Source organism: Tasmannia lanceolata, unplaced genomic scaffold (assembly GCF_043159265.1).
Source record: "Tasmannia lanceolata isolate RefF3 unplaced genomic scaffold, GAP_Taslan_0.1 ptg000002l, whole genome shotgun sequence".
Classification (NCBI taxonomy): domain Eukaryota; kingdom Viridiplantae; phylum Streptophyta; class Magnoliopsida; order Canellales; family Winteraceae; genus Tasmannia; species Tasmannia lanceolata.
Window position 1 is genome coordinate 31369974 of NW_027518679.1, and position 23298 is coordinate 31393271.

At 40.1% G+C, this 23298-nt stretch overlaps 1 protein-coding gene across 5 annotated transcripts in view; it reads left to right on the forward strand.

The window, feature by feature from the left end:
* LOC143868146 (piezo-type mechanosensitive ion channel component) overlaps window positions 1-23298 on the forward strand; it is a 71055-nt gene that overhangs the window by 20046 nt on the left and 27711 nt on the right. For all 5 annotated transcript variants that reach the window (XR_013244179.1, XM_077376167.1, XM_077376194.1 and 2 more), the window contains one exon: window positions 8894-8978. Coding sequence is in view for 4 of the 5 variants with exons in the window: in XM_077376167.1 (XP_077232282.1) it covers window positions 8894-8978 (85 nt within the window). In the remaining variant the exon portion in view is untranslated. The remainder of the gene's footprint in view (window positions 1-8893; window positions 8979-23298) is intronic.

Sequence of the window (23298 nt, forward strand, 5' to 3'; positions counted from 1 at the left end):
ATCAAACATGATGTGTAGCCAACAACAAGATGAGATGTAAGAAACACGAACACACAAAACAAGAACATACAAAATTTGTGTGGTTCAGCGGTGTGCCTACGTCTACAGGAGAAGAGAGTTCCACTATTTCGATTAGGGTTACAAACTCCCTTTCCTCTTGGCCAAGAAATCCAAAAACCCCTCACTTACCCTTAACCCTAATATGTGACATATATATATATATATATATATATATATATATATATATATATTAATTCCACTAAATCAAGAATTATCGAAACGCCCTTATATCGAATGCCAGCTTTACTTGCGTGTTCGTCCCGCACATTAATCCACCATCGTGATGAATCAATGCCAGAATATGAGACGTCTACACAACAAAGAGTTCTTTGGATCCATGGGGGAAATCAGAGGGTCTGCATCCTAGCATTCTAGTGTCCTTGGGGATACGTGTATGCATTGTTTGAGAAAGAAAAATCTCTTTCTTGGATCGAGCAACCCCAAGACCGAGAAAGAACTTCATGCTGCCCTAGTCCGTAACTTTAAAAATCTGACCAAGCTCCGCTTTCACATGGGTAATGAAGGTGGTATCCTCTCTTTTCAGGATAATTTAATCGACACATACCAAAAGGATACTCCTGCTAGATATCCTAGAGTGAATGAATACAGCCCGGGCAACAAGCACACCACACTATACTGCCATCGGAATGACTCTTCATAGCAAAGTCCCATCTACAGCCAACAACTTTCTTTCTAGGAGGGAAGATAAACCAAATCCCAAGCATGATTATGCTGAAAGAGATCCATCTCTTTACCAATGGCTACCATGAACAATATGAGGAATAAGAATAGAGTCCACATCGATAAGAAAGGCTTGTAAAGAGACATAATGACAGGACACATACTCCCCATGAGGAGCAGTAACACACTTGCACACCCCTTTGCAAAGAGCAATAGATAGATTAAGGCAAGAAATAATAGGGATCTAAGCAGGTTGGTGAGTAGAAGTAATAGGAATATCAACGAAAGCGGTAAGAGATGGCGAAGGAGTAGATATACCTATAGGAGCTGCCTATATAGAGGATGGAGGTTGACCCATGTGAGAGGGACAACCATGTTGTTCCTGTGAACATAGTAATGTACTGTCATGGCAAGGTGGTAATGACGGTGACGAAGCCACATGATCAATGATAGGAAGAGGCACAAGGAACTCATATATAAGCTCAGTAAGATCCAAAGCAGTCAAAAAAATAGCGAGTGTCCTAAAAAAAAGTAACTACCATGGAGGAAAACAAGCGGTGAGAACATGGATCCTAAAACCTATAGCCCTTGGTGGAGATAGAATAGCCAACGAAAATACACTTAATAGCAATGTCATCTACTTTGTCTACTAGGACGTAGATCCTGAACAAAACACACGCATCTAAAACCCGAGGCTCTATCAGAGAGTGAGGATCATGAGGTCGCAAATTCGACTATGACCATATAAGATACAAGAGGGAGTACAATTAATTAGATAAAAGCAGTGAGCAGGGCCATTCTGTAGATTGTAATTTCTAATTTAGAAAGAATTTCTTTGATTGGGAACTAGATAACATAGCATCATTCCTATCCAGACTTAACTCGGTCTACATTAAGAGAAGGGGAAAGGATAAAAGAGTCTAGAGATGGACTCCGATGAGTATCTTTACTATCAAGTCCTTCCACGAACATCTGATCCAAAAGTCTAATCTCTTGCTTGCTTGGTTAGCTTTGAAATTTAAAGTTCCTTTGAGAGTTAATGCTTTTTGTTGGTCTGCGTGTCCAGATAAGATTCACACTATTGATCACCTTCGTCGAAGATAGAAGATCATTGTCAATCATTGTGCACTGTACCTTGCTGACACCGAGTCTATACTAAGTAGACCATATCCTTCGTTTTTTTTGAATGGTCAAAATTGCATTCATCTGACCGAGATGGTCAAAGAAATACAAAATGTACAATAGAATAAAAAAATACATTACAAATAGATAGCAATCAAGGAGGAAGGAAATCATATTGCTCCGAGGCCTCCAGATGAACACCCCTTCTAGCAATACGGTCAGCCACCTCATTGGCCGATCTTCTAACATGGCGATAAGAAATACCAGAGGACCCAACTGTATGTCTAATCTCATTGAAATAATCCGCAAAGCGCCAAGCAAACGAATGAGAGCTAGAAATCTAGCGAATGACGTTGATAGAGTCTCCTTCAACCGCTATACGATTGAAAATTTCCCCCTCCAATAGTTTAATCCCTTGGTGAACCGTCCTAACTTCCGCCTCGTTATTTTAAAGAATCAGTAATACCCAAAGGATCCGCAAAATACCTTTTGATCTCACCCTTCTCATCCCGTAGTGCTCCTCCAATGCCGGCCGGACCGGGGTTGCCAAAACTAGAGCCATCGAAGTTCAATTTGACAAAACCACTCTCCGGTGGTTCCCAAGACCATATCCTTCTTCATTGTCGTTTTACTCGGGAACTGTGCTACTTCGTCTTTGGTCTCTTTAAAGTAAGTTGGGTTCTCCCTTGTCATATCACTGATCATTCTAGGTCATGGAGTTTCACCCCATGGCCTTCTAGAGATAGGACTGTGGGGAGCCTATTCATAACTACCACTATAGGTTTTTAGTGGGCATCAAACGTTTCTACTAGCGAAAATTCAGTGACATCCTTCCACAATTCTTGGGAGGTGATTAGGCTGAGAAGTTTTCACTCTGTGGGTCCTCACCCAAAATGATGGGACACACCTCCTCCTTGGAGGTTAAAATTAAACTTTGATGGCTCGAGTATTAGAAACCCATGCTTGGCTGGCATTGGGGGGCTCTTGGGGAATGCCGACAGAGAGGTGCTTTAGGCTTTTTAGGGCTCAATGTGAGCGAAAGATTTTAACGAGGTAGAAGTTCAGAAGCTCCTTACCGCCATTTGATTCGCTAATCGGTCTCAATTTGTTCATATTATTATCAAAGGAGACTCCTTCAATGTGGTCAAATAGGTGAGTGATGAGATTTACTTTCTATGGAGATTCGTGGATGCTATAGAGGAGATTTTTAGCACTCTGGAGGGCCACGACATTGAGATTTGGCACGTATGGAAATCGGCTAATTTGGATTTGGATTCATGAGCTTGATCGAGTGTTATGGGTACACTGTTGCTTTGTAGCTATTTGTGTAGCCTATTATGCATTCTCATGCCTTGGTGTGAATTGATGCTGCATAATGATTTGATGAATGTAAGTACTTGTTTGTGTGGATTACTTTGCACAATTAGGTAAGTTTGGCAGAGAAAGTGGTTGTATGTCAGTAGGAGACCGTGGCAATTGCTATCTACTCAAAGGATGTGGCCGTGAGCACTCATGGGGAGATCACTACTATGGTAGAAGATGTGTAAGATTTCATGTGATGACTCTTACTTATGTGAGAGTGGATGCATTTATGTAGACTCGTTGTAGCAATCAGTTTAATAATTTGTATTCCAAGTTGAACATGTATGATGATATCTATGATCCAACTTGGTTGGGGGGTGGGGGTTTGAAGATGTGACTTTATTTGAGTGGGCCCCATTTTCTTGGGTTGGGTTTTTCACACTATATACTTGATAGAGCACGTGAAAAGGAAGGAGTCAATGGAGTTAATCCAGATTTGATCAATCATCATATCTCTCTAAAGATGGCAACCTTTCTATCTCTCTAAAGATGACAACCTATAAAGATTTGATCAATCATCATTATATCTCTAAAGATGACAATATCGAAAGATGACAATCGATCCTCATCATATCTCCCTGAAGATGGCAGTCGATCCTTATCACATCTCTAAAGATGGCAACATAGTTTGTCCTCCAGATTGTATCTATGGTAAATTGTTTGTAATTATCCCTTAGCCATTTTGGAAGGTTATTCTACTAAACAAGAAACCTTATATTTAGCTGACACTTTGAATTTATTGCTGACACACGTCGCTTCGTTTCCAATCGATCCTCTTCATATCTCCCTGAAGATGGTAGTTGATCCTTATCACATCTCTAAAGATGGCAACATAGTTTGTCCTCCAGATTGTATCTATGGTAAATTGTTTGTACCTTAGCCATTTTAGAAGGTTATTCTACTAAACAAGAAACCTTATGATTTAGCTGACACTTTGAATTTATTGTTAACACGTCGTTTCGTGACCATCATGACACGCGTGTCCACACGTGTCGACACTCCTTTCAACACTTTTAAATGTACTGCTGGAAATGTTAATGTGGCCTTGTCGACACATTTTTGTATCGTGTCAAGTGTGAGATTCTGTTCTATTATTGAATATTGTCGTTACCTCTTTTATTATTAACTCTTCTTTTATTACAAACTCTTCTTTAACTAATATTTGCTATTATATCTCCTCCTTTAAACTTACAACCATAAACAAACTCTCATTCCAATATTATATTCATCGTATCTGTTAGAAATGAGATTAGGGTTAGAGAGAAGAGAGGAAGAAGAAGATGAGTGAAGGATGGAGAGTCCCCACTAGGGAGCTCCACATTAATATGATGTATATATAGGCCCATCTAGGGCAATAATGGTACAATGACAATAACACTCCTAATACTGTAAGTAATGACTAAACTACACTATAACATTATTCAACAGTCCCCCACAAGCTGGAGTGTATATACTACGGAACTCCAGCTTGCTACAAACAACTAAAAATATAACAAAAAAGGACCATACATCAAAAAGTACAATAAGCTCATAAACACAACCAGCTTGGTATTACACCCATCCTCAAGCTGGTGTGGTTACATAATGAAAATATAACAAAAAGACAGCAACGACCAAGACTACATCATCGAGATCAATGGCCGCAAAAAAGAGCAGCTCCCCCTAAAGTAGCACTACGGCGAGAGCAATCAAACAGGGCCTCCCCCTGAATGAGTGCAGGACGAGCAAATCCGCATATCAATGAGCAATTGAGGCGCCATGGCAGAAACCAGCAACGGTCCAGCGAGCAAAATCGGCACACCAAAGGTGTGCACATGAGAAACGACGAAGCACCACAAGCAAGAGCACCAGCTAAGCAGCACCACGGCAATTGAAGATAACCATCGACGGGGAAACCGTCGCCCGAAGACCAGAAGAAGAGAAAGAGGATAACTAACCAACAATGGGGAAACCATCGTCTAGTGACAGAGTTGACGGCATGAACATCGTCGCCTGAAGACAAGAAGAAAAAGAGAGAAAAGATAAACCAACCAACGATGGGGACACAATCGCCTGGAGACTAGGTCGACTGCATGAACATTGTCGCATGAAGACAAGAAGAAAAAGAGGGAAAAAGCTAAACCAACCAATGATGGGAACACCATCATCTGGAGACTAGGTCGACGGTATGAACATCGTTGCCTGAAAAGAAGCCGACCAACGATGGGGACACCATTGCCCGGAAAAGAGAGGTCGATGGGAAAAGACCGTCGCCTGTAAGAGAGCCGACCAACGATGGATATGGAAGCCATCATCCAGAAAAGGAATGAAAAGATAACCAACCAACGATGGGGAAACCATCGTCTGGAGACAAGGTTGACGGCATGCACATCATCGCCTGAAAAGGAGCCGACCAACGATGGGGATATCATTGTCCGGAAAGAGAGGTCGATGGGAAAAGACTGTTGCTTGTAAGAGAGCCGACCAACGATGGATATGGAAGCCATCGCCCGGAAAATAGGGGTTAAGGCATAAAGTTGAGAACACAAATACTGATTAGGGAGCACCCTCGGGCGAAACCAAAGAAGCAAGATTCTTCCCTGGGAGTGGGGAACCTCGATTCCGAAACGGGAATCTTCTCGAATCCCACAAAACTGGGAATCCCGGTTCGGATTTGCCGGAAACCCGATTCCCACTTTTGGGAATCGCGGTTTATAATTCCTCGGAAACCCGATTCCTACTTTTGGGAACTGCGGTTTAATGTTATGTGAAAAGCGATTTTCCGGTGATTCCCTGGCGATGCCCAACTCTCCAGCGATTCCTCGACAATTCCCCGACGACTCTCCGGTGACTTCACGATTCCCGCTTCCGACCATTCCGGGAGCCTTCGATTCCCGCTTTCAATTCCCGTTTCGGTTTCCGCTCTGGCAACCTTGGGCGAAACTACATGAGCCCGGACAAGACAAGAAAAGACAATAAGGAAGACGATAACAACCGCCAAGGGGACGAACGAAGATCATAAAGAGATGACGATATCACTCCCTCAAGAAAAGACAACATAACAACACTCCAAAAAGAAGACAATACGAAGAAAACGACAACACTCGCCCTCTAGTTGAAGGTATAATGCCTTCAACTTGCAATGGAAAACAAAGACAAACAAGGCACCACACCTCTCTCGGACATTTCATCGAACACTTGGTGTGCGCCTTGAAGAAGAATAAGAAACAAAGACAAACAAGGCACTGCACCTCTCTTAGACATTTGAGCAAACACTTGGTGTGCGCCTTGAAATGCTACATAAAAGACTTATTAAACATAGAAGACAACATTAGACATAAGACCATGGAAGACAACACAACACACAACACAAGAGATGAAGTAATGGAGCAATCATAAGATAGAGGAGTAAAAGGTACGCGCAATGAAAAACAATCGCAAGAGGGGGATAACATCATGTATACTAATCCCATCATGCGATTGGAGGGAGGAGTAATCGCACCATGCGATTAACAAGGAAAGATACAGAGAGAGAGAGAGAGAGAGAGAGAGAGAGAGAGAGAGAGAGAGAGAGAGAGAGATCCTAGGGTTTGTCTCACAAGTAGAAAACCCAAAGACAAAATAGAAAAAAACAGTGAGCGAGACGCGAGAGATGGAGTCACGAGAATGAGAGAGATGATGGCGTGGAGGGAGATGGACTCTTCTTCTTTGCTTCTTGAGGATCAGCCCATTGGCTCTGATACCATGTTAGAAATGAGATTAGGGTTAGAGAGAAGAGAGGAAGAAGAAGAGTGAAGGATGGAGAGTCTCCACTAGGGAGCTCCACATGAATATGATGTATATATAGGCCCATCTAGGGCAATAATGGTACAATGACAATAATACTCCTAATACTCTAAGTAATGACTAAACTACCCTATAACATTATTCAACAGTATCCTATTGGTCTCCCTTTCTTGCTTCATATTCAAGACTGAAGAGAATAGATTAAATTGATGAATGTGTTGTTATTTGATTATCTCATTCTTGTTTTAGATTATAGTTGATTAATCCTAACATTTATTAATTTGATACATAAAGACTATTTTTGTGTTCTTCGAGATTATGATAATAATCAGTAAATTTATATGTATGTAGAGGTAGGGGTAGACCAAAACAACTTGGGTAGAAACTGTGAGGTAAGACTTGAGGGCTAGGAACATAACAGAGAACATGACCTTGGATAGGATAGAATGGAAGAAAATGATCCATGTAGACAAACCCAACTAGTGTCAGGATTAGACGTAGTCAATTTGAACCAGGTAGATCTGTTCACTTTCTTCATGAAAATTTTCTAAAGGATACATTAGCCGACCCCAACTAGTTTGGGACAAAGGCTTGGTTGAGTTGAGTTGTATGTGTATGGGTGTGCCACCATTTCTAGATTTTTCAGGGTTGTTATGTCGGACACACATCGTATCCATGTCAAATCTCAACACACGAATCCGTATCCACAAATCATGATTTTATATACTTTCTGTTTTAGCAGTGTCCCCATTTCGAGATTTTAGGGGTTTGCCGTGTCCGACACTATGTGTCCGTGTCGACACACAACACTCGTGTTCGAGTACACTATAAAATGAAGATCTCACGTTCTCAAGTTTCACCTGGAGAAAGAGACATTCATCTCATATTGAGCCTATTAACGTCTTTATCTTCCTCTTCTTCAGTTTTTATTTTTCCCTTTGTTTCAATAGGGATTACAGAAACCACCATCAAACTATCATTAGAATATAACTAAAAACTACAATAAATACTTATTAAACAGTGGTTACTGAATGGTCCTTGTCGCGGAATGAATAGAAGATGGCAGCGGCATGGATGATGACATCCCCAAGATGATCTCAGCCCGTGATTACTCTATGCAATGATGGTGGAAATAATCTCTACATTTGACTAGTACCTTTTATTGTGGGTATGAGTAATGAATCTGATGAAAGTTTGTTCTAATACCAACATGAAATAGATTAAAAGAAAGTTGTGTAAAATCGTATTTGGGCAAAATCATAGAATGCAGAGATAATCAATTATCAACCACTTTATATATTGAGTAATCAGTTAACAATTATAGAATTCCACTATATTTATTTAGTTACAGAATTCCAATATATTTATTTGTCACTTGAAAAATAAACAAAGGCAATACAGAGTGATGGCTCTACATAGCTACATAAAAGACAAATTGGCTATCGACTCAGACATATTTTATCTCTCCAAGAATAGACATATGCTATTATGTCTTTTATTTATGTAACCGAATATCTTGGTATTGCTTTGGATTCGAAGGTGTAAAACTTGGTTCTGTATCTCTTTTCGATGCTTGCCATTCATTCTAGCATGTCTGAATGGATAAGATATGGAACATTCAAACATTCTCATAAATTCCCTGCTATTATGGGGATCTTTTTACGGTTAATTTTCTTCATATTTTACTATTTGATTTTTGGGGAAATTATTAGTTTCTTTTATTAGCCATCATTCTGGTTTGGTTCATCAGTTCCTGCTGTCGTACTGATGCTATTTATTTGATAACGACATCTATCTCTCCATGATATCCTTTTGAAGTTTCATCTCATGTTCTTACCCGAGAGCAAAAAAATTGAGTTTATTCTTTTCTTGAAGTGTAACCAAATTTTTTATTGACCTACAGATCTGGTGTAAGGCATACAAATGTGTTATTGAGGGGAGCAGTTTATCGGAATTTTAGTATCAATTTTTTCACATATGGGTTCCCTGTAAGTATTCTGTGATTACATCTTCTCAGTTGTTTTTTGAGATTTTTTTTCTCTCAAGTTGAAATCTCTCTATGCTATATGAGATTTGATACTGAAATGTTATTTCAATCAGCCTTTTGTTTCCTGCTCAAAGGTTTGAGCTGGAATTGTTGTGTTGTGAATTTATCACTTGAACTACTGATCTCTGTTGCTAGTAGAATTTCGTTGTTGGAACGTACATTAGAAACTGCATGTAGACTTGGGGCTGACCTCATCCAAATGCATTCAAAGTCAACTTATAGTTAAAATGTACTAAATCGAAGATGTTGTGGGAGCTAAAAATGTATGTTTGGGATAAATCATGAAAAATGTTTTCCAGAATTGCCTTTTCTTCACATTAGAAATAAATAAAAAAAGTCAACTCACCCATTTCTGTTTAATTTTTCACCAAAAAAAAAAAAAACTTTGGGGCCATTGAGTATCGTTTAAAATCTTGGAGTTTTTCAAAATTTAGGATTGAAGAAAGCCTGATTACTAATCTTGGATTTTAAAATATGATGTTTCGATAACATGCTTTCATTTCCAAGGATTTTAAAATATATTGTTTGGAAGCATGCGTCTAGAGCACTGAAGAATGTTGCGGGGGTGGAAGAGATCCAACGTACGATGGTGCAAGGGGCTGTTGCCTTTCTGGTCGAGCTCTTGGGAAGATGGGTCCACTGTGCCTTTGGATTCTCCCATCTTCCGGCGAGAATTCTAGTGTTTTCATCATGCAAGAGGGTGGGTTGCAGTGGCTTATGCAATTGGTTCAAGAACCCCTGAATCCAAAAACCCTTTGAGCATGTTCTGCAAGCTTGTCAGGAGTTATTGTTGCTCTCAGACATGGACGTTGCCTGTGCGAACAAGGCACTACAGAAAATTGCCGAAAATAGTCTCAAAAGCATCTTTGTCAAGTTTTATAAGGATACCCGTGAGTAGAAGGAGACTCGTGAGTTTTTTTTCAATCTAGGTTTTAGATATTCCAGGATGGTGATTATAAAATCTAGGATTTTAGCTATCCAAACACTACTTTCAAGCTAAAACCTGGATTCTAAAATCCACCTGTTCAAACGACCCCTTACCTTCGACCAACTGTCAAATCCATCCAAAAGCTGTACACTCCTCTTGTAAAACAATATTTTTCTTCAGAAAATGTGTAGAAAACACCAACTATCTTTCTCTCTATGTGACCTCGTTTCTCTCTTGCTCTCTCACTTTCTATCCTCTCTCTCTCTCTCCCTCTCTCTCTCTCTCTCTATATATATATATATATAGAGAGAGAGAGAGAGAGAGAGAGAGAGAGAGAGAGAGAAAAGATTGTGCGCTCAACCGTTTTCTCTCTACTGTGCGGTCGAAGAGAGAGGCTTGCTCTCATTGGCTAAGAGAGTGGGCCCAGGAGGCGACGAAAAGACGACTGTAAGTCTTATTTTTCTCTCCCGTACGAAACCAAAATCCAAAAAAATATCGATTTGGATTTGATGCCTTTATTTTTTTCGTACGGGTTTCATACCAAAAACCCAAGAAAGAAATCGGTTCAGCTTTTATCTCCTTCCTCTCTTCTCGCTGAAAACTGTGACAGTGGAAGAAAAACCCACCCAAAATCGTACCTCGCCGTCGCCCAAAACCCTTCTCCGGCCGCCCCCTAAGGTTAGTTTCTTGTAACTTTTCTCTTTTTTTCTCTTTTTTTTTTATGAAAATGAAAATCAAATAACGTAGGGAGAGGGTTTCATTGTGAGGAGGGTTTCATTCCTGTAGAAAGAAAAAAAGAGAAGATGGTAAGATTATTTTACTTTTTTCTTGGTAGTTTTCTCGGTAATTGTCATATTTTATTACAATCATTTGGTATTGTTTAGGTAATTTTTCTACTTTGCATCCTTTTTGCGGTAATTTTTCATTTCAAACTTAGTATTTCTACGATTCTTTGCCAAATCTGTAATGATTACTTCTCTTTTTATTATCGTTTATTGCTAGCCACCTTTGCCCGTAAGTTACTTCACCCAATCTTTGCAGCTAAGGAGGGGCTACAAGCTGAAAAATAGCCCCGGAGAAGGTGGCTAGCAAATCCCTAAAAAGTGATATAAATATTGGGAAATGTTATCAGCGCTACTGTATTTTGATGAATGCACTCCTCACTTTATTGAAAGTACGGTAAGGCCCGCCCCATAGGATGATCCAAACCGTCCATTAGATGGGCCACAGCCTAAATAGGCCGTGCCCAAAAATTCATTTCCATAGGTTGATCCTAACCCTCCGTATGAGGAGAAAGAGTATATGTTGTTAAAGCTGCTGAAGCAAAGAAACCCAAATCGATTCCGACGATTCATGCGGTTTCTCCTCCCACAGGTTAGCAAAAAACCCCAAATCATTTCCATAGGCTGATCCATGCGTATGAGGAGAAAGAGTATATCTTGTTAAAGCTGCTGCAGCAAAGAAACCCAAATCGATTTTGACGATTCCGACGGCTTCTCCTCCACAGGAATCGTCGGCTTCTCCTCCACAGGTTAGCAAAAAAACCCCAAATCGATTCCGACGGCTTCTCCTCCCACAGGTTAGCAAAAAAACCGAAATCGTCGAGCAGCAGCACCAAAGGAAAAAAACCCAAATCGAAGCCGACGGCTTCTCCTCCCACAGGTTACCAAAAAAACCCAAATCGAAGCACCAGCAGCAAAGAAAAAAAACCCAAATCGAAGCCGACGATCCATCCGACGGAAACGCTCGAACGATCTTCTCCTCCCACAGGTTAGTGCCTTCTTCCTCTTTTCCTCCTTTTTTTTATTTTTTCTCCCTACGGATTTCTCTGTAAAGAAGAGGGTTTTTCCTTTTCTTTTTTTTTTTGCCTAAGGATTTCTCTGTAAAGAAGAAATTTCTTTGCTACGGTTTCAGCTTTATTTTAACTTCTCTCTCATTTTCTATCTCTTTGCTGCAAAAATCTTTCAGAAATTTTTGATTTTTGATTTTTGAATTTTTCAGCAGGAAAAAACCAAATCCTCGAGGTCTCGAAGCCGACGATCGTCCCTACCCAGCCGGAACCCAAAACTCCCGTCCCCTCCGACGATGGGTTTTTTCAATTCTGCTCAGTTTGTATGATTATAGGATCAGATGAACTATTTGTGACGGGCCCTACCATGGATGGGCTTTCACACAAAATTAACAATGATCCAACAGCTATTATTCATCAAATTAATGATTTTTTTTTCTCATTTGAACGTTCGAAAATGAGCCAGACATTTGACAAGTTGGATTGTTTTTTGGGATTAATTTGCTATCGTTCTTTAGGAGCGAATATTAAATTTTAATGAAAACGTGAGAAGTGCCTATCATTTCCATTTTTAACTTTCTATTTGTGGGGCAGTCGAGTGTTCACATGTATAGTGATGGGCTCAGATTGGTCCCACTGAATTTGAGAACCGATTGCAAGTCCAAAAGTGATTATTGGACTAGAAAGTAAACACATATTTGTGTGTGATGATCAGTTTTGGGCTCACAATCGATTCTCAAAATCCAAAAGTAACAGGGCTTTGGTTCACGAGCTTGGAAATATTTGATTTCCTTTCTCCTTTCACTCAACTCTTCACTACTTAGTCAGTTCAAAGTATAGAAGTAGCCAAAAGATGCCCCTGCAACGTTTCCAGTCTACTAGCTTGTTTTGCTTAGGAATTGCTCCACACTCAATGGGGGCAATTAGATTGAATTTGTACTCTGATGCCACTTCTTATTCTCAAGTAGGATCTGAAGAACACTCCGACATCAATCTGACCAATCAGAAATTTGAATGGACCGCGACTATCAGATAGTTGGATCCAATCAGAAGTCGACCTGTTGACAGCAGAACCCTGTAGGGAGCCAAATTACAAATATATAATTTCCTTTAATTGGGATTGTGGATTTGGGGGGCCACTACTACTTTATGGGAGTCGATTTATCACTGCCCAGTTATTTTTAGTTTCTCTTTTGTGTAATCTCCATCTTGTGTTGGGTTGGCTGCATCACTGTATGTCCATTATAGATCATTGATCAAATGTGATGAAAATGATGTCTTTTAAGCCATTGATTCTTGTGGGCCTCATTGTATTCCGTTTGGAAAATAATGACAGGACTTAAATCACCCTTGATTTGACCCTTTTAAATGTGTATTTATTACCTTTATAGGCGATTTAAGCTCCTTACATTTGTCTTTTAGTGGACGTGGCTCTAATGGTTAAAGCCAATCCCGTTTCCTAGCAGTGCCCCTCTCTTAAATAAGATCTCTCTTTTGCATCAGGGTACAACTTGAGTCCGGTCAAGTTGAGCTCTTGCTAAAAAAAAATGAATTGGATTCAAAACAGTCACTTATTGAGATGGGAGATAAAATTCCTAAATTTGTACATTCATTAAAAACAATGTGATAACATTGAGGCCATGTTTGGCAACCATGGATTCCCTCCTCCCCCCCCCCCCTATGTTGAGAGAGCGCTACACCCTACAAATAGAAATTTTCTTTTCCTTGTTTTCTGCCTTTTCTTGCCCTCTCCCTACTTTTCCTCCTCCCATCCTCACTAGCCCTCTCTCGCCACTTGTTAAACTAATTTTCAATGAGAGAGAATGCAATCACATGGAATTAAATATAATCAGATTAGGCTCTGTATTGGATTCTAGGAAAAACACATTTCTTAGGAAACTTTTCTGTTTCCACATTTTAAAAGCATATGATAAATTTTAGCAATATCATTATAATTTTTTTCATGTGTAAACAAGCAAGGGAAAAGCATGGAATTTTGGACAAAATTCTTTCTTCAAAGCATTGCAGAAAATTCCAGCAATCCAGACAGGGCCTTATTACACTTCAAATTGGATCCCTTGAAAGAGAAATGTGAATGTCATTTGCCCAAAGGAAAATGATTTCAGCGCTCCAACCACCTCGTGCATCAGTGCCCTGTTAAGTATTTGTTCATGTTTGTCAATTTTTGAACAGCAAGAAAGAACATGAAAGAAAATCCAAGACCCATTTTTAGAACACTACATTCTGTTAGCAAGAAAGGAAGTTTCACATCATGATTCATAGAAAACTGATAATGGCACACCTCCCATCTCCATGGATTGAAGGCAAGTGGATCTTCATAAGTTGCAGGATTCAAGTGGACGGCTGGAGGACACACCATAATCGCCCATCCTGCTGGAATTGTATATCCATCTGTAAACATTACTCACGTAGGTAAAACAGTCCATTATAGTTACAAAAATATTCATGTGTTGTGCATGATTTAGACTTTTGAGAATCTAGATTATAGTTACAAACATAGTCATAACGGATTTGATGATTGATCACCATGTGGGCTATGTCCACTAAAACACAATCCGAACCAAATTTACAGCCAATAGACATGTCCAGTAAAATGAAAAGAACACCAAACATAAGAACCATATCTAAGTAGAAGAGGAAGTTGACCCGGCAGAAGTTGTTGACGCTAGTGAATATTCGTGAGAGCTGGTCTCCTCTTCCCCTTTTTGTACGCACCCAGTACTGCCATGTAAATAGGCATGAAGGACAACATCTGCCTCCTGCCTAGTCCCATATGATTGATAACAAGCTCCACTGAACTTGTTGACCTGAAGATGGCAATCCTGCTAATTTTCAAATACACCAATCTGCCTTCCCTTGAAAACAACGTAGAACTTTTGTTTTGCCATTCACCTGCAGGAACGCAAATTCAAACAATAGCTATATGGATAAAAAGAAAACAAATGCGATATGTGGAAGACCTAGAAAAGAGAAACAGAAAGCCCAATTAAAGGCTAATCAAGGTAATAAGTAGTGGACCTATAACAATTATTGCTATGACAAAGAAGAACAGTAGTACAACAGCAAGAGTCTAACTTTCTTCATCTTACTCATTTCCATCTTGGGTATCGGCATTTTGCTGCTCATTTGCAGCCACCTATTAGCAAGCACAGTAGTAGAGATTTAAATCAATAAGGAAAAAAACGGAGCATAATAAATTGACAAGACCAATAATAACGTTTCCAAACCTTAGTCCTCTTTTGACAGCTTGTTCTGTAATGTCCATATCCCCCACATTTTGAGCACTGGTGTTGCTGTTTTTGTGCTTGAGTGGCCTCTATGCCAGATACATGACGCGTTGCACGCTTTGGCCTGCCCTTCGTCCTTACAACTTCAGGGTCGCGAATTGTAAACCCAAGTATTTGACTGGAATCAAAGTTTGACAGAGGTATTTCACTGGGACCAATGTTTGACTGAGGTATTTCACTAGGACCAATGTTTGACTGCACTTGGCTACCAACTGTTACCAAGTCACTCTGCGGAGAGACAATCTCCTTCTCCTTCTTTTCAACTTCTACAGCAAGCTCTGTACAAAAATCAGTCATCTTCTTGAAGAGAATCTCGTCATTACCAACTTTTTCAATCAGTTGCTGCCATGTTGACATTAGACAGCACCTCTTCAGTCCATTCACGCCACTAGTATCTCCTTGGGTTATAGATGTTGTGCCTCCAGCTCGATACCTTACATCAATTGACCACCTCTTTAATAAATAGCGTTTGGGGATAGTAGGTACTTGCTTTCTATCCATAACGTGAAGGATATGTCTGCATAATATTCCTTCCCTCTCAAACTTAGCACATTGACATGTCGCAGTTACATCGTTGGAACTGTCAAACAGAACCCTAAGGTATTTCTTCTTGTCATCTGTCCTGATTCCTACATTGTATTCCACAACATTGCCGTTCTTTCCCAACTTGTCTTTCCATAAGGCAAAATTACCCATAATCTCATCTTGGAATATGGTGAACATCTTCTTTGTATAGAATTCCCCAGCCTTTAGTTCCAATGGGCTGGTTGTGTTCATTTTGGCAATTGTATTTTTAGACTTAAAATCTTCTTCCAATTCGGCTTTACGCCGCTCAACCAGTGCCTTGTCGTATTGACCCAAGAATTCAACTAAGGAGGTGTTCTGGTTAACATAACCATCAAAGAAGGAATTTATGCTTTCACTCCGTTGACTAGATGTCATTCCTGCTGTGAATGTGTCTCTCCAATAAGCGGGAACCCAATGCTCGCGGATATCCCACATTTTTCCTAACCAATGACTTTCACCAATGTCATATTTATCAACCAGAGATTTCCATTCTGTCTCAGAATCCTCTATTTCCCTCCTGTAAAACCAGTGATTGTAATCCTTGTAGAAATCAGTGTCGACATCTCTCATGTCCGCAACATGCTCAAGGAGATGCTTCTTTATGTGCCACGAACAAAACCGATGCCTGGTATGTGGAAATACTTTTCGAATTGCATTTCGCATAGCCCCGTCCATATCAGTTATTATAGCACCTGGAGCTTTACGAAACATACACGTGAGCCACTGCTCAAATAACCAGGTGAAAGTCTCCTCTGTCTCGTCCGCAAGAAGTGGACATCCAAAAAGAATCGACTGCCTGTGATGGTTAACCCCAGTGAACGGTGCAAACGGCATTTTAAACCTGTTCGTTTTATAAGTCACATCAAATACGATCACATCACTAAACGTAAGGTATGCTTGTCTTGCCCTGGAATCAGCCCAGAACATCGAACGCAAAGTTCCATTCGCGTCTAACTCCAACTCAAAATAGAAGTTCGGGTCTTCAGACTTTCTCTTTTGGAAATGGTTCGCCACTATCACCGCTTCTTTACCCATATTACTCTCCCTAACTGCTCTCAAATGGGCAATAACTTGATTTGTTGAGACCACGGGAGCATTGGAAGTAGAGTTAATGGCATTCTTTATCTGAGCAGGCTTGAAATTGCTTCCACTGAGTTGTTCAATCAAATTCTTACAGCCTTTGTTTTTACGGAACTGACTATGTGAACGATGCATTTGCGTTTTAAGTGGTGAAGTAAGGTCATGAGAATGGATGTCGTCAAATGTTGTAACTTTCCACTCTTTATCTCTCAATTTGATGATCATCCTTGCTTTACAATTCATTCTGGCAAGGCGACGCTCCCTCAAGTCCTTAACATCATCTCTCTTCTCCTTATCCTTTTTCTCTCCCTCTTTATTACATACAAACGTTCTCGATATCACCGTCTTTGTTAAATTTGATATGGTAGTACTAGATTTTCGTAGTCCAAAACCAGTAGCATACGCATAAGCATTGTAGAACTCATATGCAGCTTCCCAAGTTTGAAAAACCTGATCCTCAAACGGCATATTCGCAATACTATCTTCACCGACAACCTTGTTGGGAGTAGTAACTGTATGACTACAACCCTCATCTCCGTCTTTCCCATCAGTAGCCTCCCATTGTAGATCATCATCATTGACATTCACCCCATCATTAATGTCAATTATATTCCCATCCCATACTAAATTATCATCGTTCAGATTAAACCCATTGTCACACTCAATTAAACCATTTGCATGTACGTCATCAATAGAGGGGTCCATATTTTATACCTAAAAAACCAACATATACATGGCCCATCAGCATAATAAGAAATTGTAAAATATTACAGATATTTTCTACTGTGTGTCTTAAAGTAGGGTTATAGGGGTACATTGAAAGTAGGGTTTTTGCAGGAAAAAAGGAGAAAAAGAGAGAGAAAATCAAAAATTTGTGCAACATTCATGATTTTTGCAGCAATAAGCTTCTGTGTTAAAATTTTAAACAGGATTTAGGGTTTAAAGTGGAAGGAGGTTTCATGAAAAAAAAAGCCCTAAATCGATTAGCTTTTACCAATCCACTGTACAAAAAAAAAAAAAAAACAGAGAGAACCGTTAGAAATTAAGCATCAACAGAAGAAAAAATTTAAAATATAGAACCCAAAGGGGGTTTCATGGATTTATGGTTTCCAGTCGAAGGGGGTTTCATGAGAAAGAACCCTAAATCGATTAGCTTCTCAGCAGAAAAATAAAAAAGAGAGAAAATCAAAAATCAAAAATTTCTGCAAGATTTTTACAGCAAAGAAATAGAAAATGAGAGAGAAGTTAAAATAAAGCTGCAATCGGAGCAAAGAAAATTATCTCACAGAGGATTTGGGTTTTTCCTTTCTCCTTTCCTTTCTCCTTTTTCCGGCTGGGTAGGGACGATCGTCGGCTTCGAGACCTCGAGGATTTGGTTTTTTCCTGCTGAAAAATTCAAAAATCAAAAATCAAAAATTTCTGAAAGATTTTTGCAGCAAAGAGATAGAAAATGAGAGAGAAGTTAAAATAAAGCTGAAACCGTAGCAAAGAAATTTCTTCTTTACAGAGAAATCCTTAGGCAAAAAAAAAAGAAAAGGAAAAACCCTCTTCTTTACAGAGAAATCCGTAGGGAGAAAAAATAAAAAAAAGGAGGAAAAGAGGAAGAAGGCACTAACCTGTGGGAGGAGAAGATCGTTCGAGCGTTTCCGTCGGATGGATCGTCGGCTTCGATTTGGGTTTTTTTGGTAACCTGTGGGAGGAGATGCCGTCGGCTTCGATTTGGGTTTTTTTTCCTTTGGTGCTGCTGCTCGACGATTTCGGTTTTTTTGCTAACCTGTGGGAGGAGAAGCCGTCGGAATCGATTTGGGGTTTTTTTGCTAACCTGTGGAGGAGAAGCCGACGATTCCTGTGGAGGAGAAGCCGTCGGAATCGTCAAAATCGATTTGGGTTTCTTTGCTGCAGCAGCTTTAACAAGATATACCATTTCTCCTCATACGCATGGATCAGCCTATGGAAATGATTTGGGGTTTTTTGCTAACCTGTGGGAGGAGAAACCGCATGAATCGTCGGAATCGATTTAGGTTTCTTTGCTTCAGCAGCTTTAACAACATATACTCTTTCTCCTCATACGGAGGGTTAGGATCAACCTATGGAAATGAATTTTTGGGCACGGCCTATTTAGGCTGTGGCCCATCTAATGGACGGTTTGGATCATCCTATGGGGCGGGCCTTACCGTACTTTCAATAAAGTGAGGAGTGCATTCATCAAAATACAGTAGCGCTGATAACATTTCCCAATATTTATATCACTTTTTAGGGATTTGCTAGCCACCTTCTCCGGGGCTATTTTTCAGCTTGTAGCCCCTCCTTAGCTGCAAAGATTGGGTGAAGTAACTTACGGGCAAAGGTGGCTAGCAATAAACGATAATAAAAAGAGAAGTAATCATTACAGATTTGGCAAAGAATCGTAGAAATACAAGTTTGAAATGAAAAATTACCGCAAAAAGGATGCAAAGTAGAAAAATTACCTAAACAATACCAAATGATTGTAATAAAATATGACAATTACCGAGAAAACTACCAAGAAAAAAGTAAAATAATCTTACCATCTTCTCTTTTTTTCTTTCTACAGGAATGAAACCCTCCTCACAATGAAACCCTCTCCCTACGTTATTTGATTTTCATTTTCATAAAAAAAAAAGAGAAAAAAAGAGAAAAGTTACAAGAAACTAACCTTAGGGGGCGGCCGGAGAAGGGTTTTGGGCGACGGCGAGGTACGATTTTGGGTGGGTTTTTCTTCCACTGTCACAGTTTTCAGCGAGAAGAGAGGAAGGAGATAAAAGCTGAACCGATTTCTTTCTTGGGTTTTTGGTATGAAACCCGTACGAAAAAAATAAAGGCATCAAATCCAAATCGATATTTTTTTGGATTTTGGTTTCGTACGGGAGAGAAAAATAAGACTTACAGTCGTCTTTTCGTCGCCTCCTGGGCCCACTCTCTTAGCCAATGAGAGCAAGCCTCTCTCTTCGACCGCACAGTAGAGAGAAAACGGTTGAGCGCACAATCTTTTCTCTCATATATATATATATACTAGTAAAAAACCCCGTGCGATGCACGGGCCGACAAAGAACTGTACGGACCACATCATAGGTTGATGACCCAAACCTTCCATGTGATGGAACACAACATCAATAGGTTGTGCTTGTAAAATCATTTCCATAGGCTGATCCTAGCCCTCCAATCTATAAAGGCTTCCATAATCTGTTGTTCGTCTGAAGGTGCCCGGAACTTGTAAATATTTTTACAGGTGTGCGGAATTCGTAATATCCTCAAAAAATTAATAAGGAAAAGTAGTTTTTTCGTAATTGTCATATTTTGATACATCTTCTTTGTAGTTTTTTCCGCAATTGTCATATCCACGTTGACGTGTTAGTTTTTTCCAAAAAGTACCCGTTGTCCGTAATTTCCCTCCCAAACTTTACTACGTAATGATTATTATTGCTAGCTAGCTTCTTTCTTTACGTATTACTGCTAGCAACCTTTTAAGAAATAGTATTTCCGTGCAGTTTTTCATCACATATAATAAGACAAATCTCTGAATACATACAATTGCAAAGGATGGGCGAGACATAGCGTTTGGAGAAGGTGGCTAGCAAATCAAGATTCGAAATTACAAGCGAGGTGTTAATGCCAGAGATTTTGCAAATAATTTCGAACATTCGTACCTTTTTTACCCTCACATAGATAGTATGTACAGATATGTGGGGAGGGCAAAAAACGGTAAAAATCATCCACATTGACGTGTTAAATGGACAAAATTCTCTCATTTTCTCTTCTGCTATATAGTAGTAGATATATATATTTGTACACCTCACTGTTATTCAAAACCTTATAAATGTAAAGTTTCCTTTACATATTAAATAGCTTATAAATGTAAATTTATTTATACCTAATAAATATCTTATATTTGTAAATTTCTCTATAGATATTAAATGCCTTTGAAATGTAAATTTTTTATAGGTATAAAAGACAATACATTTGCCAGCTCTGGCTCTATTTTTACGTCATAAAAAATTTCATAAAAGTAAGCATTTTTTGCATGAATAATGTCCGGCAGTGTGTACCATTTTTCTGAGAGAGAGAGAGAGAGAGAAACTGTACACACTTCTGGATGAACTTACGGAGGGTATCCAAGACGAGGTGCCGTGGTGTATGTTATTTGCAGATGACATAGTATTAATTGATGAAACCAAAGCACGAGTTAATGCTAAGTTAGAGTTATGGAGAACTACTTTGGAATCCAAAGGTTTAGACTGAGCAGGACTAAGACCCTGTATATGGAGTGCAACTTCAGTAATGTAAGGAGGCGGGGCGAGGATGTAGTAAATATGACTGGACATGAGGTACCTCAAAGGGATATCTTTCGCTATCTTGGTTCAATCCTACGTAAGGAAGGAGAGATTGAAGGGTATGTTAAACACAAAATAAGAGCAGGTTGGTTGAAGTAGAAGCATGCTTCAGGAGTTCTGTGCGATCGTAAAATACCTACCAAGTTGAAGGGAAAGTTTTATAAGACAGCTGTGAGGCCAGCCATGTTGTACGGCTCAGAATGATGGGCCATCAAGAAGTAGCGTGTGCATAAGATGAGTGTAGTAGAGATGTGAATGCTGCTTAGATGGATGTGCGGCCACAAAAGGTCAGATCGAATTAAAAATGAAGACATCCATAAAAAGGTGGGGGTGGCACCAATTGGGGAGAAGATGAGAGAGCACCACTTAAGATGGTTTGGGCATATCCAATGTAGACCCTTGGATGCTCCAGTGAGAAGAAGTGACTCCTGCCAAGTTGATGGAGTAAAAAGAGGTAGGGGCAGACCGAAAACAACTTGGGTAGAAACAGTGAGGAAAGACTTGGGGGCTAGGAACATAACAAAGAACATGACCCTGGATAGGATAGAATGGAAGAAACTGATCCATGTAGACGAACCCAACTTGTCAGGATTAGACTTAGTCAATTTGAGCCGGGTAGATCCTTTCACTTTCTTCATGAAAATTTTCTAAAGGATTTATTAGCCGACCCCAACTACTTTGGGACAAAGGCTGAGTTGAGTTGAGTTGAGTTGTCTCTCTCTCTCTCTCTCTCCACACATGAATTATGTCTGGCAGTGTGTACCATTTTTCTTATATATATATATATATGTATGTATGTATGTGTTAGGAATGGAGTTAGGGTTAGAAGAAGAGAGGAAGAGGAAGATGAGTGAAGGATGGAGAGACTCCACTAGGGAGCTCCTCATGTAAGTGATGTATATATAGGCCCATCTAAGGCAACATGTGTACAATGTCAATAATACCTTCTATACTACCACTAATGACCAAACTACTTAATACATTATTCAACACTCCCCCTCAAGCTGGAGTGTATATGCTACGGAACTCCAGCTTGGTACAAAGAAAACTACAACAACAACTAAAAAAATACAACAAAAGACCATACAACAAAAAGTACAATAAGCTCATCCATATCCAGCATAGTATAACACTCATCCTCAAGCTGGTGTGGTACATACATAATGAAAAGCATAAACAAAAGAGAACGGCCACCATGAACAGCATCGAGATCTACGGCCATAAAAAAGAGCAGCTCCCCCTAAGGTAGCACAACGGCGAGAGCAGTCGCAACCGGGTCTCCCCCCGAATGAGAACTTGGGTACAAGTATGGTACCATGAAGGATCGAACCGAGGAACCTAGGCAGGGGAATAACAATGATCCATCGAGCAAAAAAGGGGCACACCAAAGGTGCGCACAGTGAACATCGGCGAAGCAGCCAGCGCCAAGTAAAGAGAAAAACAACCGATGGGGAAACCATCGGAGACAAGGTCGACGGGAACCGGGAACACCGTCGCCTGGAGAGAAGGGAAGAGAGAGAGAGAGAGAGAACAAGGATAACCAACCAACTATGGGGAAACCATCATCTGGAGACTAGGTTGACGGCGTGAACATCGTCGCCTGAAAAGACAAGAAGAAAGGAAAAGGATAACCAACCAACGATGGGAAATCATCGTCCGGTGACAAGGTCGACGGCATGAACATCGTCGCCTGAAGATAGGAATAAAAGGAAGGAGAAGATAACCAACCAACGATGGGACGCCATCGTCTGGTGACAAGGTCGACGGCATGAACATCGTCGCCTGAATACAAGAAGAGGAAGATAACCAACCAACAATGAGGACACCATCGCCTGGAGACAAGGTCGACGGCATGAACATCGTCGCCTGAAAAGAGCCGACCAACGATGGGGAAACCATCGCCCGGAAAAGATAGGTCGACGGAAAAAGATTGTCGCCTATAAGAGAGCCGACCAACGATGGATATGGAAGCCATCGCCCTGAAAAGAAGGGAGAGATAAGGCATAAAGCCGAGAAGACAAAGACTGACTAGGAGCACAACAACACTCCCCTCGGGTGAAACTACATGAGCCCGGAGATGACAAGACAAGAAAAGACAACAGGGAAAGACGATAACAATCATCAAGGGGATGAACGAAGAACATAAAGAGAAGACGATAATACTCTCCCTCAAGAAAAGACAACATAACAACATAGCAGCACTTCCTCAAGAAGACAAAAACATAACAACACTCCACCAA